Raw genomic sequence first — 24,163 nt, 5'->3', positions numbered from 1 at the left:
TGAGGTGCTTTTGCAGATGGGGACTTTTGACTTTGCTTGAAAACCAAACCATTTACCTTTTGGCTTTTCCTCCAGTCTTGCAAAGTGCCACCAATCACGTCTGTCTTTTCCCTGAGCCTGCTGTGTGTTAGGTTGAGGGCTGAGGAAACGCTTTTCTTTTAGATCTATCTGCTCTTTCAAGTCCTGAAACTGAATGAGAAATTGAAGAAAAGCAGTGTGAGTGAGGGTTTTGTTTATTTGTGTGTGGCATTCTGGAGGCCTGAGGTGAAATTCTTAAGTGGTAGTTTTTAATGTGTTCATTATAGAAAACCTTTTTTTTCTTTTTTAAATTTTCTCGTTTCTGGGAGGTAGGGGAATAATGTTATGAGCTGGAGAGAAGAAAAAGCAGTCCTGACGTTGGGAATTAAAGTTTACAACTTTGGCAGTGCCCATAGCTCAGTGGGTAGGGCGCCGGCCACATACATCTAGGCTGGAGGGTCTGAACTTGGCCTGGGTCAGCTAAACAACAATGATAACTGCAACAACAAAAAAAAATGGGCAGGCCCTGTGGAGGGGGCCTGTAGTCCCAGCTACTTGGGAGGCCGAGGTAAGAGGAATTGCTTAAGCCCAAGAGTATGAGGTTGCTGTGAGCTGTGACGCCATGGTACTCTACCCAGGGCGATATAGTGAGACTGTGTCTCAAAAAAAAAAAAAAAAAAGAAGAAAAAGCTTACAACTTTGATAATGAAAACACATAGTGTGGTAGAGATGTCGGTGACCACTGGGGACTTTCCATCACCAACACCTTGCAGCCTTTCTCTGGGGAAGACGTGAAGATGTGATGGTTCTGTCTTCAGTATGGGGAGAGTCTTTGAAGGCGCAGAGGATCATATACATATCCCTGGCTTTGGAAACTGGCTTCGGGTCCTAGCATCACTGCTTATAAACTGTCACTCGTCTTGATTCTTTCTGTTTCCTCATCTGTAAAATTAGGAAAAGAATAGTACTGACCTCAGGGTTCTCTGAGATAGTCCTTCAGAGCACATAGCATGGTACACAGGGCGACGCTCAGTCAGAGTTAGCTGTCCTTACTGCCAATGGCATTGAAGGAGACTTCTGCCTGCATTCTGAGATATGCATGCAAACTGAAGGAGAGAATGGGCACTGAAAATTTTGGTGAGCAAAGAAAGAAAAGGTGCAGGTTAAGGGAAAAGTAAATAAGGATTTCTGCTCTATTTGTAAATCTTCGGTTTTCCAGTGATAAGAAGGCCAAACCCCTCTGTGTGGGCTTTCCTGCCTATGGTGTGGGACAGATGGCAGTGGCAGGCAAGATCCAAGAATTCATGTCAAAACCCGGATTTCTATAGGTCAAGCTTATCTGGCTTAGCTGCCAGCACTTAGCAGATGGTTAGACTTTGCTGGAATATTTCTTCTTCTTTTTTTTTTTTGGCTGAATTCAGGGAACTTTATTGATACTACATGACAAGGTGGCGCTCCCTATGCCCCTCCTGTTTTTCAGGGGGTCTGGTATGGAAACTATGTTGAGGGGAGATTCTCCATGGGGTGGGGGACTGGGTAGCAGGGGTACCCCAGCAGCTAAGGGCCTCTCTCTTCCTCTCATGCTTTGCTGGGGTTGGTGGTCTGGGGGTTCTTACTCCTTGGAAGTCATGTGGGCCGTAAGATCCACCACCCTGTTGCGGTAGCCAAATTCATTATCATACCAGGCAATGAGTTTGGCAAAATGGTCATTGAGGGCAATGCCAGCCCCAGCATCAAAGGTGGAAGAATGGTTGTCACTGTTGAAGTCAGAGGAGACGACCTGGTGCTCGGTGTAACCCAGGATGCCCTTGAGGAGGCCCTCCGACACCTGCTTCACCACCTTCTTGATATCATTGTATTTGGCAGCTTTCTCCAGATGGCAGGTGAGATCCACGACCGACACGCTGGCAGTAGGGACACGGAAGGCCATGCCAGTGAGCTTCCCATTCAGCTCAGGGATGACCTTGCCCACAGCCTTGGCTGCGCCAGTTGAGGCAGGGATGACGTTCTTGAGAGCCCCGCGACCATCACACCACAACTTCCCAGAGGGCCATCCACAGTCTTCTGGGTGGCAGTCATGTCATGGACTGTGGTCATGAGTCCCTCCACAATGCTGAAGTTGTTAAGGGGGGTAAGCAGTTGGTGGTGCAGGAAGGCATTGCTGACAATGGTGAGGCTGTTTTCATACTTCTTATGGTTCAGACCCATCACAAACATGGGGGCATGAGCAGACGGGGCAGAGATGATGACCCTTTTGGCACCCCCCCGTAGGTGAGCCCCTGCCTTCTCCATGGTGGTGAAGATGCCAGTGGACTCCACAACATACTCTGCACCTGCCTCGCCCCATTTGATTTTGGTGGGATTTCGCTCCTGGAAGATGGTTATGGGATTTCCATTGATGACAACTTCCCGTTCTCAGCCTTGACTGTGCCATGGAATTTGCCAAGGGTGGAATCATACTGGAACATGTAGACCACGCAGTTGAGGTCAATGAAGGGGTCATTGATGGCAACAATATCCATCCAGATAAAAGCAGCCCTGGTGACTGGGTGCCCAATATGACCAAAGCCATTTATTCCGACCTTCACTTTTACCATGGTGCCTCCGGGATGTGGCTGGCGCTGCACTAGAAGAAGCGGCTGTCTGACAAACGGGACGACCAGAGAGCCTGCTGGAATATCTCTAAACACGTATTGAATTTAGTTCCAGGGTGAGATTTCTGAAAAGGTGATTGAGCTTGGAATAGACAGACATGATTTTGAATAATAGTCCACTTTTTTTTTTTTTTTTTAAATAAAGAAGCTCTGGGACCTCATTTTCCTTATTTGTAAAGTGGAGATGATAAAGGTATCTACCTCTTGGGGTGAGAAATAATTGGAGAAATTATATAAAGTATATAGCATAGTGCCTTATACGGAATAAAGACACAGTAAGTTCTAGCAGTTATTATGAATGGCTAATACGGGCATACAGATTTCTAGAACACTGAGTAAATTATTAATGTTCATTATGTCATTAGGATATAATTGGTGGATTTTAAAAAAGGGCTTTCTTTTATCTTGCCTAGAATGTCCCAAGAATCTTCAGGACATATATTCAGGTGTTGATGGTTATTAATAATTTTTAGACATTTTCATTTTAAGAAATAATAATAATGAAGAACTATCATAGGCTAATTGTATCCACTTCTTAAAGAATTTATACCGGTGTGCTTTTTATGACTCTACAAAGTCTAGGAACAGCCCTCACTTTATAATCCAATTCATTTTTTGATTCCTGAATAGCAAGGCAGATGGCTGGAACCTGCCCGCCCTGTAACACGATTGCTGGATGACTTGGGGCTGGAATGTAAACTTGCTGGGCCTTCGTGCCTTACTTACAGAACAATAGGGTTGAGTATCTCTCTGGGGTCTCTTCCAGGATTAGATGTTGTTGTGCTGTGACTATCAGAGGCTGGCTGTTCCAAATATGTCTTGTCTCTAAAGGATAGCTTCTTTTAAAAAACATTTTTTTTAGAGATGGGGGTCTCAGTATATTGCCCAGGGTGGTCTTGAACTTGAGGGCTCAAGCCATCCTCCTATCTCATCCTCACAAGTAACAACTTGGCATACACCACTGTGCCCTGCTAATTTAAAAAAAAAATTCTTTTAGAAATCTCGCTATATTGCCTAGCTGTTTAAAGTGTAGTTTAATGCAGTGGCTATTCACCAGGGACATTTCCATCTCTTACAGGATATCTGGGAAGTTTGTGGACATGTTTTTGGTCGCCACAATGATGGGCAGTTTTGCAATCCATAAATTCCATTTCATTTCAGAAGAGTCGAAGAGGAACGGGTGTAACAGGGCTGCAAAACCCTGCTTTAACGGGTAGCTAATAATAACAGTAATAGCTGTATTATGAAAATATTATGACAGTATTAAGTTGCTAGGTTTTGGTTTGGAGAATACAGGAAGAAGGAGTGCTAAGCATTCTCTGACCTGTGTTTCAGCAGGACACCATTATGGGCTGGAGAATAAAAACAGGACCAGAGGCTGCAGAAGGGGTTTTCTGTCAACACAGTTTAGAAAACACCTGGTTGGGGCCCCTTGCTCCTGGCTAATTCTAGCTGTCTTGTACCAAGGACCTCCTCTGGTAATGCTCTGGGATGTGCCGGGCTGGCTGGCTTTCTGCTGGCTGTGTGACCTCTGTTTGTTTATGCTGGTTGCAGAATTGTGTGTCACAGGACATCTTCCTTGGCCAGCACATTCCTCCATACCCTTGGGACATGACGTGGGGAGGTTATCTACAGATGGTCTCCCTAAAGAAAGCCTGTTTCATCAAGCTCGTTGCCTTTAAACTATTTGGCAATACTGTGGGAGCCTCTGGTGATTGCGACAGCAGCTTAGTCAGATTTTTTTCCCAGAGTGTGATATTATCAACAATACTAATAGTATTTAAAATAGTATTTTTTCTCAAAATGATGGGAAAGAAAATGGTAATAATGGATTTTATTAGCACATAACATGCACCAGGCACTGTGTTAAGTGCTTTAATGCTTGCAAGAACACCATGAGGCAGGGTGCCTTAATTTTTATGTGGGAAAGGCTCAAAGAATTACTTGCCAAAGGTCCTACAGCTACTAAGTGGTCGAGGCAGGACTTGAACACACATTGGTCTCACTGGAACATCTGTGCTTTTAATACTCTGTTGTCCTCTCTAATCTGTGCCTGAATCCTAAACTGTTGGGTATAAGAGAGGTGATGCACTTTGGATGTTTGTGATTATGTGTTCATTCAATTCAGAAAGACCAAATCTCAGGCCAGATGAGGTGGCTCAACCTGTAATCCCAGCACTTTGGGAGGCTGAGGTGGGCGGATCACCTGAGCTCACAGATTCAAGAACAGCCTGAGCTACACCGAGACCCCATCTCTAAAAATAGCTGGGCATTGTGGTGGGCGCCTGTAGTCCCAGCTACTAGGGAGGCCAAGGCAAGAGAATTGCTTGAACCCAAGAGTTAGAGGTTGCTGTGAGCTATAACGCCAAGGCACCCTACTGAGGGTGACAAAGTGAGACTCTGTGTCAGAACAAAAAACCCAAAACAGCAACAACAAAAAAACCCAAAGACCAAATCTCTTGGCATGGGTCACAGAACCTCAAACTGAGTGAGAGAGTTATTATAGGTCCCCAGGTGCCCGGGCTTGATGGCTGTGGACCGGCAGCCCTTCTTTCATCCAGTAGCTGAAGAACACCAGTCAAGGCTGGGAGAAAAACATGTTTCTCCTGAGGATTTTCTGTCTGGATCCCTTCCCACGTGTATTTTTTCCTCTGGTAAAAAGTTCAGGGTTACAACTCCTATTCATTTAGGTCAGAAAGTCGGCAGCTTGATCAATGATTTCCTGTTCCTTGAAGATAAATGGTTTCCTATTTAAGAGATAAATTTGTATTTTGAAAGTTCAGTACCCTTTGATTTCTTTATAATGGATTTCATTCAAATGAGTTTCCTAGCTGTGACCTGTTCCAAGGCTTTTGGCCAAAGTAAATTGTGCTAATGGGGAATAACAGAAACTTCCGGAAAATCATGTGCTCCTAAATTTAAGTCATAGATGAGGGCTTAGAAATCATTTAGTCCAGGCTTTTTGTTTTATAGATAAGGAAATAGGGTCCCAGGGAGAGAAGAAGGTGTGTGTCCAGGATCACGTCGCTGCTTCTGGCTCTTCCTACTTCCTTCCCTGAAGGGTGTGAGGATAGTTTCAACAATTTCTATAAGAGTTGTTATGTCAAAACTTGTTAACCCAAATTCTAATGCATACTAGACTTACAGATTTTTAGTAAATATTAATACTATTAGAACTTTTTCTTTTCTTTATTTTTTCTTGAGACAGAGTCTCAAGCTGTCACCCTGGGTAGGGTGTCATAGGTCACAGCAACCTCCAACTCTTGGGCTCAAGCTATCCTCTTGCCTCAGTTTTTTTATTTTTAGTAGAGATGAGGTCTCGCTTTTTCTCAGGTTGGTCTTGAACCTGTGAGCTCAAGCTATCCATCTGCCTTGGCCTTCCGGAGTGCTAGGATTACAGGCATGAGCTACCATACCTGGCCTAGAATTTTTTCTCAAAACTTACGGTTTTGTGAGCAGCACCCAGAGCTCAGTGGGTAGGGCACCAGCCACATACACCAAGGTGGGCGGGTTTGAATCTGGCCGAGGCCAGCTAAAATCAACAAAGACAACTGCAACAAAAAAATGGCTGGACATTGTAGCAGATGCCTGTAATTCCAGCTACTTGGGAGACTGAGGCAAGAGAATCGCCTAAGCCCAAGAGTTTGAGGTTGCTGTGAGCTGTGACATGACAGCACTTTATCGAGGGTGATATAGTGAGACTCTGCCTCAAAAAAAAAACCACCAACCCCCAAAAAAACCCCCAAACCTTATAGTTTTGTGTACTGGACACACAGGATATTTTTTAAACTAGGAAGTTTTGTTTTGTTAGTAGTCTCTTTTTTCTTGTGAAAGTCATACGTGTTCACTTTGTAGAACAAAGGTTGGCAAACTACGTTCCATGGACCAAATAGGTTTTTTGATGCGTTTTTGCACATCAAATGTTGCTGGCACACAGCCAAGTCCAGGCACGTAGTTATTCTCCTGACTAGCAGAGCTGAGTAGCTGCAGCAGAGACCTTAAGACCTGCAAAACCTAAAGTATTTACATCTGATACTTTCCAGAAAAAGTTTGTCAAACCCTGCAGTAGAACATCTGAAAAAATACAGAAAAATCACGCCAAGAAAACAATTATCTGTATCTCACCTTCATAGATGTAGGTTGATTCTAAGTTTAGCATTCTCATGGCTGAATATTTCAAAAATCTCTGGCTATTTCCTAAGGACAAATTCCTAGAAGTGGAATCCTGAGCCAGTGAGTGAGAGTGGTTTTCAGAGCCTTGGTATTTAGCAAATTTCTTTTCGGCTTGTGCTCTTAGCAGTCCCTGTACCTTGCCATCATGAAGCAAACCAACAAATAAGAACTCCTTTGCTAATGGACTTGGTTTTGCCTTCACTGATTCAGGGGCCGGTTCAAGGCAGTGGTCTGCGTCCTGTCTGCGGTTACAACGTGCCTGGCGTTTGTCAAGCCCTCCATCAACAACATCTCTCTGATGACTCTCGGAGTTCCTTGTACTGCTCTGCTCGTGGCAGAGCTAAAGAGGTGGGTGCCATTGTTTCCCCCTGTGTTAGGAGCACACCAGCTCTGGGCTCCTTTGCTGCCCTCGAGGGGAAGAGGAATTTTATTCTTCATGAAGAGTTAGTTGCGGACTGTTGGATTGCAAGCAAGTTTGATGGTTTAGTTCAAAGTGTTACTGATCTCATTTTCAGAAAGAAGGGAGCAGTTGGTTAGCGGATGCAGCACTTCCCAGAGATCAAAAGCTAGCTTGGCGGGAGCATCTCAGCACCTGTAGACAGGAGAATAGATTTGTCTATATGAGAAGAATACAGAGAAAAGAAAAGTCCTAAGGAGGTTATCACATTCACACACGGAAGGAAAAAGAGGAAAAAGACAGGGAAAATGAATTTTTATAGGTAAGAAAACATTAACCTCAAGTGGACTGCTGTTGACCGTGATATTTTCTGAGGTTTTCGTGTTGCCTTTAAAATCTCTCAGGTAGAGTCTTTGCTGTTTGCATTAGCATTTTTCTTTGGGAAGTTGTATACTCAAAGTTCAGGTTGATATCCAGACATATTTTACTTTGGCAGCACTTGTTGGTACTCACAAATCATACCAAGAAAACGATTATCTGTATATTAACCTGTCTTCTTCCAGCTCAAATAAAATTCTGTCTAATCATGGCCCTCATTTTATTTATTTATTTTGGAGACAAAGTCTCAAGCTGTCGCCCTGGGTAGAGTGCCGTGGCGTCACAGCCCACAGCAACCTCAAACTCTTGGGCTTAAGTGATTCTCTTGCCTCAGCACCCCAGGTAGCTGGGATCACATGTGCCTGCCACAACACCCGGCTATTATTTGTTGTTGTTATTGCGGTTGTCATTGTTGTTTAGCTGGCCTGGGTTCAAACCCGCCAGCCTCCATGTCTATGGCTGGTGCCCTAACCACTGAGCTACGGGCGCCACCCAATGGCCCTCATTTTAATGCTCTTTGAAAACACTTCCTTTTCTTTACAGCCACTTTACAAATGCACTTTAATTTGAGATTTTTCTCATTGTTATGGACATTGAGTGTCTTAATTGAAGTGTTGTAACTGAAGTTTTGTGTGATGATAGTTGCTCTATGTAAAGTGTCAAGTCAGCTTTCTCTTCCTCTGTTTTAAGAGGAGACCTACATTTCTTTCCAATTGCTTTGCCTCTGGGGGTTGCTTTTCCTATTAGCAGTAACAGATATGGTCCAAGGTGGATGAAATACAGTGTTTGAACTTGTCTTGCAGCCAAAGGATGTTGTCAGATCTTGTCTAGTTGACTTGAGTAGTCTTCAAGGACCAAGGATGTAAGAGACTTTTTTCAGAAATAGACTGAAGTTGGTGCTAGAAGAATAACTATGGCAGTAAGTCCTTTAAGTAAAAAAGCTGGTAGTTGTATAAATAACAAAAGGTTTAATCCTTACTCTCTAATAACCTTAATTTTAAGAATCAGCTTTCTCCTTCACCACTGATATTACTTGTTAGAGCCTGAGGGTTCTTAGCCTCAAATTTGCCTACTCATTCATTTACTCACTCACTTGACAAGTGTTTGCTGACTTCTTCCTAAGTGCCAGCTACCAGGGCTCTTGATGAGACTCAGACTTGTCAGAACTACCTTGGAAGTGCATTTGTGAGTACAAGTGTAGCTCTGCCTATGCAAAGATTTCGATTTTGGAGGTAAGGGCTTCTTTTTAGGGAGTTGGGAAATCTGTAAAGTGAGATTATGGTAATGGTTGAACAACTTGGAATATACTAAAACACACTGAGCTGTATACTTTAAATAGGAGAATTTTATGATATGTGAAATATACCTTAAGAAAGCTATAAATGGGCGGCGCCTGTGGCTCAGTTGGTAAGGCGCCGGCCCCATATACCAAGGGTGGCGGGTTCAAACCCCGCCCCGGCCAAACTGCAACCAAAAAATAGCCGGGCGTTGTGGCGGGTGCCTGTAGTCCCAGATACTTGGGAGGCTGAGGCAAGAGAATCACTTAAGCCCAGGAGTTGGAGGTTGCTGTGAGCTGTGTGTGGCCACGGCACTCTACCGAGGGCCATAAAGTGAGACTCTTGTCTCTACAAAAAAAAAAAAAAAAAAGAAAGCTATAAACAAAACCTCAAACCCTCAAAAGCCTGTCCAGGTGACTCTGTGTGGAGGCCATCTCTGTTGGAGAACCGTAGATCAATGGTAAACTGCATATGTAAAGCGTGAGGATATTTAGTGTTCTGGAAGAAGCATTTTCCCTGTTTCTGAGTAGCAAATTGGAATGTGTGACCATAAAAGAGAACACAGGGGAACTTCATGCGAGAGAGACCAGTCTACAGGGACAGAAAGAGCATGTCAAAGATATCTTAATTGCAATGTCGACTGGTAGAAAGATGACTGAGAACAGAAAGATATTCCAGGAAAGGAAGAGGAAGCCTGGCTTCTGGCTTGAGCTAGAAATATCATGAAGAAAATCAGAGTTGGAAAGGCAGATCAGGAACCCAGTTTTAGACAAGTTGGATTTGAGATGTCTGTGATACATGGAATTAGACAGTCAGGAGGGCAGTTAGGGAGGAGGCCTGTTTGCCTCTTCCTCCAGCCACACCTGGATGTTAACAGATCTTGTAGACTGGTCTCTCTCGCATGAAGTTCCCCTGTGTTCTGACTTCAGCCACTCAGACCTTCTGTGTCTTCCTCAGGCCTTGCTCCTGGCGGCCCCAGGCCCTTGTTCACGCCATCCCTCTTTCTGAACCTCCTGCTTGGCTAACTCTGCTCCTCCCTATGTTCCCCTAGCATCCTGAACTTTTTCCTGGTGCCCATCTTCATCCTATTTAGAAAATCATGGTGTTGCTGTTTTGTCCAGCGTCTGTCCTAAACCACACAGGTAGGGAAGAGGTCTCTCTTTGTTCACGGCTATATCCCAGTTCCCACCCTGGGGCCCAGCAAGGAAAAGAAAAGATGGCTGTTTCCCAGCTTTGATAAATGCCCAGACGAGAGGATGGCCTTATCACCTCCCCGTCCTAGCCAGCGGTGATCTGTTAGGCCTAAACATCTGGGTTGTTTCCCACTGCCCCTCCCTGGGCTGGCAGGAAATAGAGGAAGGACTGTTTTTTAGCTTTCTGTTTCTCTTTAGCTTCCATTCCTATGCTTGTTTCTAGCCTTTTCCTATGTTCATTGCCCTTTCTGAACCTTCTCTCAGGCCATGAGAAAACAAAAGTTTATTCTGATTTGGGGTCATGACCTGACATTTACTGAAATTGGTGGTAAGTCACGTTGTCACCTGACTCCGCTGCATTTAAAATATTTGAAGGAATACTGTTTTCTAATTATGGGAGTGATTTTATTGTTGAGAAATCTTTGAGAATATATGTATTCAGTAGTCAAGAAGAGACGAGATGATAGATAGTCTGCTCAGATTTTTGTCCTAAAATATAGGGGCCTGATGTATATTTGATTTTTATCTCGCTTTTTCACTTAACCTCACATTGATATTTTGATAAAAAGCCCTAAAAAGTGGAAGTGAAGCCTGATGGGGCAATGTAACCCCATATCTAAATAAACATGTTAGCAGTTTTTAGCAGGCCTTGCTCCCTCTAGAAACAGAGCAAGGAAAAGTTACAGGTGGCTGAGACCCTGAACTGGCAGAGCTTCCGTCCTGCCTCAGAAGCAGCCTTGTCCAGCCAGGCCCTTACAGTGACAGCCACCTGACACGCTGCCTCTGTGGATGCCCCCCGCGTCCTGCGTCTCTAGCACATTGCTCTCTGTTCTGGGATGTTCCTTAAGCCAATCTCCCTAGGTTTAATTGCATTGGATGTTCATGGATCGTCTTGTACCTGAAAAATTGTCTATGTACATGTTGACATTTGTTCTTGTCAGTTTTCATTTTACCTTTTTAAATCGTAAGGCAAGAGGCCTATTTATTTTGCCTCATATGGTGCTTAGCATGGACCCTGAGAATTTGGTGTCCAATGAATGTGGTTAATTAAAAAAAATCTTTTGGGAATATTCTGCCTAAATCACTAGAGTCCAGTTAAAATTGTCCTTGGTCAGGTATAGTGGTTCACATTTGTAATCCCAGCGCTTTGAGAGGCCGAGGCAGGAGCATCACTTGAGGTTAGGGACCAGCTTGGGCAATATAGTGAGACACCATCTCTACAGAATCCATTTCTGGGTGTAGTGGTTCATGCCTGTAATGCTAGCATTTGGGGAGGCCGAGGCTGGAGGATCACTTGAGGCCAGGAGTTCAAGATCAGTTAAGTAACTTAATAAGACTGTTGTCTCTACAAAAATTAAAAAATCAGCTGGGGGTGGTGGTATATGCCTGTAGTCTCAGCTACTCAGGAGGCTGAGGCAGGAGGATTGCTTGAGCCCAGGAATTCCAGGCTTCAGTGAGTTATGACTGTGCCCTGCACTCTGGCCTAGGTGACAGAGGAAGATCCTCTCTAAAAAAACCAAAGCAAAACAAAATAGGGCGGTGCCTGTGGCTCAAAGAGTAGGGCACCGGCCCCATATACCAGGGGTGGCGGGTTCAAGCCCAGCCCCGGCCAAAACTGCAAAAAAGATAAAATAAAAAATAAAAACATTGTCCTTCCTAATTATATCCATCTACTCAGCAAGCATTTATTTAACTATTTAACACCAGTGCTGGGGCCAGGCATTGGGTATACATTGGTGAGTGAAGCATGTTTAGTTTCTACTCTTACTTCTAGGCTACTTTAATACTAGATAATTATACAAATAATGACAAATAAATATATAATTACAACTCATGATGAGCGTATGAAGGAAAATGGCAGGATGGCCTGAGAGAATGCAATGGGGAAGACCTACATTAGATGGTGGTAGAGGTATTCAGGGAACCTGCTTGAGGAGGTGTGGAAGCTGAGCCCCAGCGAAGGGGGCTCCAGCGAGGGGAGCAGGCAGGGCAGGAGTGAGGGGACAGGGCCAAAGGGCAGTCATTCAAGGGAGAAGGTGGTGAAGACAAGAGGAAAATGGAAGTCATTCATCTCTTTGTTTTAGTGCCTAATTAAGACTGTAGTCTCTCTATGTCATGGGTCCCCGTTAATTCTTTCAAAAAAATTTCTAAGAATGCTTTGAGACCTCCTCCAAAAGAGTACTTTGGGTTGTTTTTGAGAAGGAACCTACAGTCTCATGTTGTCTTTATTAATGTTTTTGCTGATGCTTCTGTCGGACAGCTGGGAAAGGTATCAGCAAGTCAGGCTTTTGACACACATCTGCTTGTTCAACAAATGAATTAAGCTTCTTCTTGGTTGCAGATATTGTGTTGGACTCTGGGTCCCCTATGAGATCTTGACTGACTCAGGAGTGGTCCACGGAGGGAAAGAGACCCTGGGGGAAGGGTTTGGAAGAACCCTCAGCCACCAACTGCCTCTGGGTGTCCAGGAATGGAAATCACCCATTTTATGAGTAATTCTGTAACAAGGAAGGGAAACAGCAACTGAAATTTTTTTTACACTGTTAGGATTTGTTTCAGAAAAACATTCTGCCCCCATGTGTATAGGAATTTACTCCTCCACTCAGCAAGTGTCGAGAGCCTTCCCTGTGTCTGGCGCTGTTCCAAGTGCTGGGGGTACAGCAGAGCACAGCTTACATGGAACAGCTTACCTCTCAGTGGATGAAGATAGATTGTAAACAGATAAACAAGTAAAACCTAGAAGATGGCAGACGGGTTATCACTGACACCCAGAAAATTAAAGGAGGGAAGGATGCAATAGGGAGGTGGAGATGGGTGCTGTAATTGTTAAAAATAGTGGTCAGGAAAGAGTGTACTGAGTGACATTTGAGCAAGGACTCATGGTACCTGGGGGAAGAGCATTCTAGGCAGAGGACACAGAAAGTACTAAGGCCATGTGGGAAATGCCTGGGGTGTTTCCCCAGTTGGCGTGGAGTACGTGGGTGCAGGAGAGGGTGAAGAGAACAGGGTGAGCCCACACGTGTATCCAGGCTTCGTGCTGCTGGGAGCGCTCGGCCTTGCCTCTGGATAAAGGGGCTGCTGCCCAAGGCTTTTGGGCACAGGGTTGCAAACTGGCTGTCAGGGTGAGGGTGGAAGGAGGCTGTGGATGTGATGGCGGTGTGGATCCAGGTGGAGCTGGTGGGAAGAGGTCAGATTTGGGAGATATTTTGAAGGTAGAGCTGATAAACTGGATGTGGGGTGTGTGAGAAAGAGAAAGAGCGGAAGAAGAAAAGATGATAGCCCTGTTAAATTTAGGTCTGTATTAAGCATGAGGCTACACATGTCAAAAGGCAGCTGTCTGTGAGAGGGAGTCGGGGAGAGACCTGGGGGGAAGGGTGTCTTTGTGAACCACCTCTGGGATATGTAGAACTTACATCGTGAGACTGTACAGTGATGGATGTTGATTGAGAACTCCATCGCCAGGGGTTGGGGACATGAGAGGGACTGGTGCAGGAGACAGGATAGGGGGCCAGTGGGGTAGGCAGAAACCAGGACTGACGCCAGGCTGCTCTCTGGATTCCCGTGCAGGTGTGACAATGTGCGTGTATTTAAACTGGGCCTCTTCTCGGGCCTCTGGTGGACCCTTGCCCTCTTCTGCTGGATCAGTGACCGAGCCTTCTGTGAGCTGTTGTCTTCCTTCCACTTCCCCTACCTGCACTGCGTGTGGTAAGCCCCTGCTGGTGGGAGGGGGCTGGGAGACAGCCCTTGCACTTGCTGTGGTCCAGCTTCTCCCTGCAAGGTGCAGAAGTGTCAGGAAAGCGCGCAGAACAAATGGCCCACTTGTGCTTCAGGCTGCAGTCTCTTACCTCTAGCTCCATTATTAAAGCATCAAGGTGCTTGAAAACTGAATCCCTCACTGTAACCTGAGCTCTCACTAGATCTGAGAGTGGGGGACCAATGTGATTTGAAGACTGAGATGGTCCTCAGTAGGAACTTCACCCTTGGGGCCTGAGTGACCAGGTGAAAGCATGGGCCTCGTGGGTCATTTGGGAATAGTCTCCCCCATTCTTTATACAGGTGGAAACAGAGGACCAGAAAACTGAACAAGTTCACCTGTTTATATAAAAACAACCTTGGAATTCAATAATAGTGAACCTTGGAGCAGTGATAGCGAATTGGAATGCTCAGGATACACTGTTAAGTGAAAAAAAAAAATGCAGGCTGCACAGGCTACACTCAGAAAGCTGAGGAGGAGACGGGAGCGGCTTTCTTCCTAGGAACCGCTTCAGCTCCAAACTCAGAGTGATCCGTTCCTTTTCTGTCCTCTAGGACTTCTGACCTTAAAAGCTAGTAAGAAGCAGGAGGCATTCTAGTGGTGAGAGGTGGAAAATCTTTCTTAGATCCAGATTCAGAAAAAGATTGACTTCTATCTGAAAATGACCTAAAGATACACGATTTCAAAGAATTGGCTTACATTGTCTTATGTATATGAACTTGTATATGTTTACTGTGAGACCCAACCTACTCTAAATTTAAGGTTTAGGAACTCGAAGAAGTGTTTGCAAAAGACAAAACCAAAATAAAACTGTACAAGTTGGGGTTTTCAGTCGTAGGCTCCATTGCCTAAACTTTTCTTAGGTTCAACCTCAACTCATAGTAGTGAGTTTATATGCTTTGTGTATCTGTTGAGTAATATTTTCTGAATAATAAAATGTACTCAATTTAAGTGTACATTTTTGAGTTTTGGTAAATGTACTTCATTCAATGTGGTTATTTTTATCAATCCAAGTCCCCTTGTCACAGCAGTGATTTAAGTAAAATTCAGAATTTAGAGTATGTAATAATTTTGGCTCAAATTTGATTTGTTTCTGAATTTGGTATATTTTCTGCTTTTTCTTTTTTAAAATTGAACTATTTTTTCTCCCAGTTATAAAATGACATATAGGCTGGGCACAGTGGCTCACTCCTGTTATCTCAGGACTCTGGGAGTCTGAGTCAGGAGACCGCTTGGAGTTAAGAATTCGAGATGAGGCTGAGCAATGTAGTGAGATCCTGTCTCTGTAAAAAGTTGAAAAATTAGCCGGGTGTGGTGGCAGGTACTTGTAGTCACAGCTACTTGGGAGACTGAGGCAGGAGGATCGATAAAGCCCAGGAGGTTGCTGTGAGCTACGATGACACTATTGTACTCTACGAGAACTTGTCTCAAAAAAAAGAACATACATACACATATATAAATTTTACAACAAATTAATAGCATAGAAGTATAGAAAGATTGGCTTTCATAATTCTATCTACCAAAGAAAGATAATGTTAATATTTTGAAGTATAGCCTTTCAGATTTTACCTATATATATCTACGTATATATATATTTCTCCTGCTTTTTAAAGACCAAAATCACATCATTTAATACATGATTACATGATGCAAACTGGTCCTTTTTTTTTTTTTAACCAAACACTAACTCTCTCTTGCTTAGACCTATTATTATATGGACATCATTCCTAACCATTGCATATACATTATTCCCATTGCTGTGTCTAGTACTTTATGATATGGGCACGTTGTCAGTTATTTAACTAACCTCTCTGCCAATGGACATTGACGTTATTACTGTTTTTTTTTTTACTTCTGCAAGTAATCTACAATGAACATCTATTTGTTTTTTTTTTTTTTTTTCTTTTTCAGTTTTTGGTCAGGGCTGGGCTTGAACCCACCACCTCCGGCATATGGGGCCGGTGCCCTACTCTTTTGAGCCACAGGCGCCACCCAACAGTGAACATCTATATTGACTCTATCTCCTGAACATTCCCATAAGTTAAATTGTCAGACATATTGCCAAAGTAAGAGCAGTTGTGCCAGTTAACACTTTTTATTGAAGTCTATAAGGGAGAACCTTTTACCCACATTTTCATGAACCTTTCACCCACCTTTTCACATGCACTGGATATTATGAACTCTTTTAAATCTTTGTTAACCTGACCGAAACCAATTATTAGCATATTTTATCTTTATTTTTTTGTTTTTTAAAAAATTAGTATTTTGGACATCTTTTCTGATGTAAATTTGCTACGTGTATTTCCTATTTTGAAATGTGCCTTTTCATTTCTCCATCTTCTCTATTGTTTCTGTTTATTAACAATGTGCATACAGTGTCTAGGCCTGGCACATAGTAGACAGTAATCACTGTCTGAATAACTATGGGCCGTTATTATGCAAACTCCAACATTTTCTTTTTTATTTTATTTTATTTTTTTTTGAGACAAAGTCTTATTATGTCGCCCTCTGTAGAGTGCTATGGTGTCACAGCACACAGCAACCTCAGACTTTTGGGCTCAAGTGATTCTCTTGCCTTAACCTCTCAAGTGGCTGGGACTACAGGAGCCTGCCACAATGCCCCACCATTTTTTCGTTGTTGTTGTAGTTGTCATTGTTGTTTAGCTGGCCCGGGCCAGGTTCAAACCTGCCAGCCTGGTGTATGTGGCTGGCGCCCTAGCTGCTGAGCTATAGGTACCGAGCCAAATTCCAACATTTTCAAAAGTACAGAGAATAATACCTTGAACTACCATGTGCACAGTGCCCAGCTCTTATAATTGTCTACATGCAGCCAGTCTTGTTCATACCACTCAACCACTAACTAGCTTGACCCTGATTGTTTTATTTATTTATTTATTTTGAGACAGAGTTTCACTTTTTTGCCCTCGGTAGAGTGCTGTGGTGTCATAACTCACAGCAATCTCAAACTCCTGGGCTCAAGCAATTCTCTTGCCTCAGCCTCCTGAGTAGCTGGGACTACAGGTGCCGGCCACAATGCCTAGCTATTTTTAGAGACGGGGTCACACTCTTGCTCAGGCTGGTCTCAACCTTGTGAATTCAGATGACCCAGCCACCTCAGCCTCCCTGGGATTACAGGCATGAGCCAGCATGCTCTTGGCCTCCCAGAGAGTTTGTGCCATATTGGTTTTAAACTTCCATGTAGTCACATTTGTTAGTCTTTTCTTTAGGGTTTCTGGACTTTGTATCCTAAGAAGAGTCTTTCCTCAACCAAAGTTTATGAAAAATATTTGCTTTAAATATGTTTAAAAATATATTTAAGTATTGTAATTCACCTGGGATTAAGTTTCAGTATAGCAGTACAGGGTATAAGGAAGGATCACATGCCTTTAAATGGCCCATTCAATAATAAAAATTACTATTAAAACTTTTTACAACTACAGTGAGGTTAAATTTACCAAAAAAAGGTATTTGCCTCCTGAAATATAGAAGCTATTTAATTAGTATAAACTTATTCCTGGTGAAGGGCATAAAATATCTACAACCAATTATTAAAGTCAGATGGTGGGATCTGATCAGAGGTGTTCAGTAATTTCCATCTTAGCACCTCTGTTTTAAATCCTTGGGCCTCAGTCTTCTTGGTTGAGGCATTTATTTGCACATTTATTCCTATTGTCAAGCAGTATTATTTTTATAACATTCTAAGGTGAGTCCTGAATTGCTCAACTCAAGGTTTATCATCTTGCTCTTCCAGGGGTAGTTGGTTGTTTTCATCCCTTCCTCATTGGAAGAGGCCCCTGGGCTGTAGCTGTAGTCAGGAAAGGGGACTGGCCTGCTGGGAGAGCAGGTTAAACCTAAGGCAGAGTCTTGGCTTGTCAGGTTCTCACTGCTGTCTCCTTTGCAGGCACATCCTCATCTGCCTTGCGGCCTACCTGGGCTGTGTGTGCTTTGCCTACTTTGATGCTGCCTCAGAGATCCCTGAGCAAGGCCCCGTCATCAAGTTTTGGCCCAGCGAGAAATGGGCCTTCATTGGTGTCCCCTATGTGTCCCTTTTATGCGCCAACAAGAAATCTCCAGTCAAGATCACATGACAGCAAGGCGGTGGCTGGCTTCTCTGCTTGTTTTCCCTCACGCACTGGGCTTCATTTGCTAGCAAAGACAGCCAAGGGGGTTCAATGAGTTGGGGTGTGGCCCGTCTTTTAAAATTTCTATTCCCTTGGGCTCTAACTAGTGTGTCTGTAGACCGCAGGATTCCCCTGGGCCCAGAAGTGAGTGTCTTTCCCTTTCCCAAAGATGGAGAGTAGAGGGCTTAGGGACACTAGGTGCATACTTTGTAGCCTCATTTCTAGATGCTGTGGCTTTTTGGGTTGAATCCTTTATGGCCATGCAGAGCAGTCCTTCGAGAAACCCAGCCCTCCACAATGCCTCTCTTCCTGGAGAAAGCTGGCCTGCTACAGCCCCTGCCATTCCCAGGCAACCTTGGAGTGAACTCTACCATTGACAGACCCAGCAATGACAAGACCCTCTGACTCTGAGGGAAGGTGCTAGAGATTTTCATTTGGGAAAACTGCCCTTAGACAAAACTAAACAAATGAAATACACACAGGGCTTGTGGCTAACTAGGCTAGTTTTTCACTTGCAACTCTCAACTAACCCAGGTTTTACAAACATTTGTGAATCCTTTTACTACTACCTCTTGCTGAGAGATGGAGACTTACTTTCAGATGAGGGTAAAGCTAACGAGTAAAACCCTCAGTGCCAAAATCTGTACTCCACTGTAAGCCGTTCTTGAAGATGAGCACAATTTTTAAGTATTGAAAGTACTTCTGCCTCCCCTCTCCTGCCTCAGTTCAGTAGCCTAAAATACAGAAGAATAGACCCACCTCCTATGACCTGACCTCTGTTTTTACCAAAGGGCTCCTTACAATTTTGGTGGAGGTGCTGGTTCAACATTTGGAGCCAACATGAAGTTTTTGGAAACTTTTTTTTTCTTATTTGAAGCCTCCAGGATGCTATAGTATTCTGGAAATTATCTTCAGAACTTTCACCTCTCCCTACTCTGACTTTCCTGAGGACCTACACTCCTCACCCTCGGAGTGCAAGGTGCTTCCTGTGGTTTCTCAGAGCATCTGACTGCTCACTCTTCCCGAGTGCTGGCAGTAACCACACACTCACTGCCTGATTTGAGTGGCTGGTGCAGCAGGACAAATCCGTTGCCGTCTGAATTTTTCTTATCTAACGAGACACTGGCTACTACTTATCTTCTCTTCCTTGGGGTGAATGAAAGATTCCAATCTGTCTCCAAGGCATCAGGTGGGAATTATCAATCTCAGGGATAATTTAAACTCAGGCATCTCCTGCTTTTTAACATTCCATTGTTGGGCGAAGGCAGGACGGGCGTGTCCTTCTTATGTGGACAGGAGTCACGTCACTGTCCTAAGAATCTAAGAGTTAACAAGTTTTTGGCACATCCAGCTCTTTAATGTGCTTAGAAATGGCACAGGTGATCCAAGGTGAAGAACCCAATCAGCAACTGAATTTAGAGTTTGAACATGAATTTCTTTATTCTACCTCTCGCCATTAAATTACTTAGCAGCAGAACCTTGTTTGCAGTAAGAAATCTTTATGTGTGAAGTAAGTTATATTTTATTAACTCCAATTTATTTAATATTAAATTTATAGCATTTACTTAATAATATATCAGGTAGTGAAAGTGCAAATTAACACATTGGTGATTTCCAGGTAGAAAAATTTGGTGTTAAATGGGTCAAAAATGACCTTTCCATTAAACATTTGTGGAACCTCAAATGCACCTCTCGGAGACCTAGGTGGTTCATGGAACAGAACTGCTGTTAAGTCTTTGGGCTTCAAGTTTTTTTTTTTTTTTTTAGAGACAGAGTCTCACTTTATCACCCTTGGTAGAGTTCCGTGGCGTCACAGCTCACAGCTACCTCCAGCTCCTGAGCTTAGGCAATGCTCTTGCCTCAGCCTTCCGAGTAGCTGGGACTACAGGTGCCCACCACAATGCCCAGCTATTTTTGTGTTGCAGTTTGGCCAGGGCCAGGTTTGAACCTGCCACCCTTGGTATATGGGGCAGGTACCCTACCCACTGAACCACAGGCACCACCTGGTCTTCAAGTTTTTAAAGGGAGACAATCAGACCATTCTCATTTCAGATTGACTTTATCAGGTATAGATTGTAGTCTCCTCTGTTTAGCAGCATAAAAATGCTCCAAAGTAGAGAGTTTGCCCAGCTGTCTTAGCGTAGAAGCACAAATAAGTAGCAGAATGGGTGGGTGGAAGGATTTTTTTTTTATGTGAGATTTAATTTGTCTTGAGGGTTCCTCACTGAAAGGAGCATTGTCTCAACAATTAAGGAAGGACTATTTCTTCCTATCCAGTGAAGGACTTGTTCCCTGGGGGCCTTGGAGACACCCCTACCTTCATTCCCTGGAAATAGGGATAAAATACTATTGCTGGATGTATTTGAATAGGCCTGGATGGAAGCACTGGGCTGCTCACTCTTTCTTCTAGAAGACAACTAGGTTGAAATGTCAAAAGAAATGCTTTTAATATGAAAAGCAAAGTGCCCTTCCTGGAGATGGGTTATAAAGAGATGAGGATTACAAAAGGCATGTGGAATAGGGTATACTTGAAGAGGACAACTCTGTAACTCTACTTTTGAACAGAAATCTATAGCTTGCCAGCCTGGATATAAGTCAAAAGAGTAGAAATATACCAGTATTTAAAAATTTTTTTTATTATTTATTTTTACTTCTGCAATGACTTGGAACCAATCTTATTTTAAGCTGGGTTCGTGGTATCGTTCATGTTATATAAAAGCACTACATGCTCTTTAAAGGACATTGGGAAACTACAGCAAAGTTAAAAAAGAAGAGGGAGAAGAAGAAGAAAAGAGTAACCCGTATTTCTTTTGCCCATGTAAAACCATTGTTGGTATTTTGGTATATTTCTTTGTTTCTGTTTCATCTTTTCCCCACCCATTATGACTGTAAATACATGTGTTTTAGAGCTGACAGTTCTTTCTGTAGATTAAATGGAAGATAAATGCCAACTGTGTATTTTTTTCCATGAAGACAAGGATTGGAATACACTAGACTTAGCTATGTCCTTAAATATTCATCACTGAATCTGAGAATTACTACCGAATCTTCATTTTCAATCAAGCCGAGCATGAATGAGCCCTAGGAAATAATGTATTGAGTTCTACTTTTTAATATGCTTCTGCACGGGGATTAATGAGTCACAGTAAATAGCTGTTAAATATGTGACTTCACAGATTTTGATGTTTAGATTTATAAAAAATGTCTTATTTCGTTAATTGATGTACAATCAGGAATCTCCTTCGTCTTTCCTCTGAGTAGACATTTAGGAGTTAGGAAGGTTACAGCAGCGGTTACTCGGCCTGGCTGTCAAATTTTGTTCTAGTTAGTTTGCCCAAGATCCATACCCAGTAGGAACTGGATTTAAGATATAAAAAACCATTACTGTTACCAAGGGATCCTTCTAGTCAGTGATTCTTAGTGTGTTGATTATTGATTATTAGAAGAATAAATCTTTCTCCCCTTTATGACTTTATTATTGTAAAGCCAGCCCTTTAGTGAGCACATTTAAAGTGTGTGGGGATGAGAAGTCTGAATCCTTTTGGTAATGGGCTACATTTGGGGGAATACTGTGCCTGTCCAATGAAGAGTGCCTAAAACATTAGTTGTACATGAAAGGTGTTCTACTGGGGGACCAAGCTTGACAGTCATCAAACTCAGGCTTTGTAGAAATGCTGCCACCTGTCCCATGGAGTGGGTTTCTCAGGCTGTAAACACTTCTTTCACCAGTTCATCAGGCTTCAGTGAGCCAGGGCGAGGCTGAAGGCTCCTGGACTGGGATTTGAGCCTTCCCTGGCTCCTTATCCCTTGGGGCTGATGTGGAACCATCCCTAGGGGGCAGGTGAGAGCCGAAGCTTGCCCAGCCAGGGTCCCTCTCCTAACTCCTTTCCCGCCAAATGAACTCCTTTGTCTGGGTGCCCTTGTTCCACCTGGTCAGAGAGAAGTCTTGGGCCAGATTGGGATTCTCCGTGGATTTTTATAGACATCATTCTCCTACAGACTGAAGAAAAATGGCCTCTACATTAAGGGACTAATCGTTTGAATTGTATCCTTCCCTGTATGTTAAATTGTATTTAAGACTATTTTATAACCACAATATGTAACCAGAGCAAATGTAGTATTTTCAGATATATACGTTATTTTATACCTTAGATTGGGTGTGCTGTATGAGAGTGGTATGACCACTGGCTATGGTAAAATTGAATTTCCATTGCCTGGGAGTGATTTAAAGCCTTCAAAAATGGAGCTTTTGCACTTTATGCTTTTTTGTGAACTGACTATGATGACTGATATTACAACTGTAAATGGCATTTTCTGTGAATGAATATGTATGTTTGTGTCTGTTTCTAAAATGATTTCTGAAGTATCTGCAGTGAAAATGTATCAAAAGCACATGTGCCCGAATTCATTTCTTGATGAATTTGGGTACCATTGTTATTAAATATGTTTAAAATAAGTATAATTTGTTGGTTTCTTCTCAGAGCTGTTAAATTAATACATTTAAATATTTCCAGTGTAAAGTACCTAAACACAGTTTATTTTTATTTTCATTTTTTTTGAGACAAAGTCTCACTATGTCACTCTCAGTAGAGCACTGTGGCGTCACAGCTTACACCAACCTCAAATTCTTGGACTTAAGCAATTCTCTTGCCTCAGCCTCCCAAGTAGCTGGGACTATGGGCGCCTGCCACAGTGCTCGGCTATTTTACGAACGTGGTCTTGCTCTTGCTCAGGGTGGTCTCAAACTCCTGAGCTTCCCACAGTTTTTTTTTAATTAAAAGTTCTATTATTACGCCAATAGATATAAAGTCTCAAATATATAAAACAGTTCATTTGTACTGGATTTTAGCCAGTCACTAGAAAGATCTTGTGACTTTTCAAAATCATAAATTATTTTAGCAGGAAAATCCTTATCTATATTAAAGAAAATCTATGACATTTTATAAATTAAAGTATTCAAAAGAATACGACCATTAGAAAAGAAAGACTGGATAAGCATCATCAGTGTCATTACAGTCTTTTTTAGGCTTTCTGTTTTTGGCCATGGTAGGTGGGACAAGGGGTGGTCTCTGAGAATTTTGACAGATCTTCCATCTAGGAAAATGCCCAGGTACAGATTGAATATCCCCCATCTCAAAATCCAAAATCTGATGTTCTCCAAAATCCAAAACTTCTTGAGCACCACCATTGTGTTCAATGAAAATACTCATTGGAGCATTTTAGATTTTAGATTAGGCACACTGAGCTGGGATAATGCAACTATTCTAGAGTCTGAAAAAAAAAAATCTGAAATCTAAAACACTTTTGGAGCCAAGCATTTTGGATAGAGACCCTCAACCCATATATAATTTGGGAAAGTTCAGAGATCTCTAACAGGTAAAAAACCTCTATCAGGAGACTAAGCAAGGATTCAGATCCTTTCTGGTGCTGAAATCAATTACTCATTCCTTAGGATTGAATGTTTTGAGGCCATGACCAGAAACAGTGGCTGGGGAAGTTGAAGGCTATAGTTTGGGGGACTGTGTGTATGTCTCCCCCTCAGACTGGACTGCTCACTCCCCTCTGTGGGTATCATCTTTTCCTGAGTCTGGCCACAAGTGGGTGCAATCACCACCACTTCCCTTTTCTGACTGCTCTTAAAGATCAGAGCTTTCCACCTGGTTTGTCCCTTACTTCTCTTTTGAGGGCTTTATGTTTAAAGGCTTCACTTTCAAGGACTATACTTTATTTTTTTGAGACAGAATCTCAGTCTGTTGCCCCAGGCTAGAGTGCTGTCCTGTCATAGCTCACAGCAACCTCAAACTCCTAGACTCAAGCCATCCTTTTGCCTCAGCCTCCCAAGTAGCTGGGACCACTGGCGCCCACCATAACGCCTGGCTAGCTTTTTTTTTTTTTTATTATTTTTTTATATTTAGCAGAGACATGGTCTCGCTGTTGCTCAAGCAGGTCTTGAACACCTGAGCTCAAGCAATCTACGAGCCTCAGCCTACTAGGATTACAGGCGTGACGCATCCATACTTTAAAGGGCTGGAGAGAGGCAGATCCAAGGTACTGGCAACATCTATGGTGAAGCTGGAGACTTACATCTTCCTGGCAGTCTCCTTCCTGGTTTACAGTTTCAGACAATCCTTAAGATGGTATCTGGGTTTTCTCATACTATTCTGTCTACTTTTGTTTTGTTGGCTTTTTTCCATAAGA

The 24,163-nt window shown here is 43.0% G+C and overlaps 1 protein-coding gene and 1 pseudogene across 3 annotated transcripts in view; one reads left to right on the top strand and one right to left on the bottom strand.

Annotated features, from left to right (window-relative positions):
- ACER2 (alkaline ceramidase 2) overlaps positions 1 to 22,421 on the top strand; it is a 38,914-nt gene extending 16,493 nt beyond the window's left edge. Inside the window, exons 4-6 of one of the 2 annotated variants that reach the window (XM_053571851.1) lie at positions 7,056 to 7,193; positions 13,658 to 13,795; positions 17,746 to 22,421. In XM_053571851.1, the coding sequence (XP_053427826.1) occupies positions 7,056 to 7,193; positions 13,658 to 13,795; positions 17,746 to 17,932 (463 nt within the window). In that variant the 3' untranslated portion in view covers positions 17,933 to 22,421. Of the gene's footprint in view, positions 1 to 7,055; positions 7,194 to 13,657; positions 13,796 to 14,398; positions 15,730 to 17,745 lie in introns of those variants that run through there. The other variant, XM_053571858.1, reaches the window with a different exon arrangement.
- LOC128571965 (glyceraldehyde-3-phosphate dehydrogenase-like) lies at positions 1,486 to 3,881 on the bottom strand (annotated as a pseudogene). The gene has a single exon (XR_008376007.1). The product of XR_008376007.1 is annotated as a glyceraldehyde-3-phosphate dehydrogenase-like (transcript).
- Positions 22,422 to 24,163: the final 1,742 nt, after the last annotated feature.

Source organism: Nycticebus coucang, chromosome 2, assembly GCF_027406575.1.
Source record: "Nycticebus coucang isolate mNycCou1 chromosome 2, mNycCou1.pri, whole genome shotgun sequence".
Lineage (NCBI taxonomy): Eukaryota > Metazoa > Chordata > Mammalia > Primates > Lorisidae > Nycticebus > Nycticebus coucang.
The sequence above is the reverse complement of the archived record's forward strand: the minus strand, read 5'-3'. Positions and strand labels throughout refer to the sequence as shown.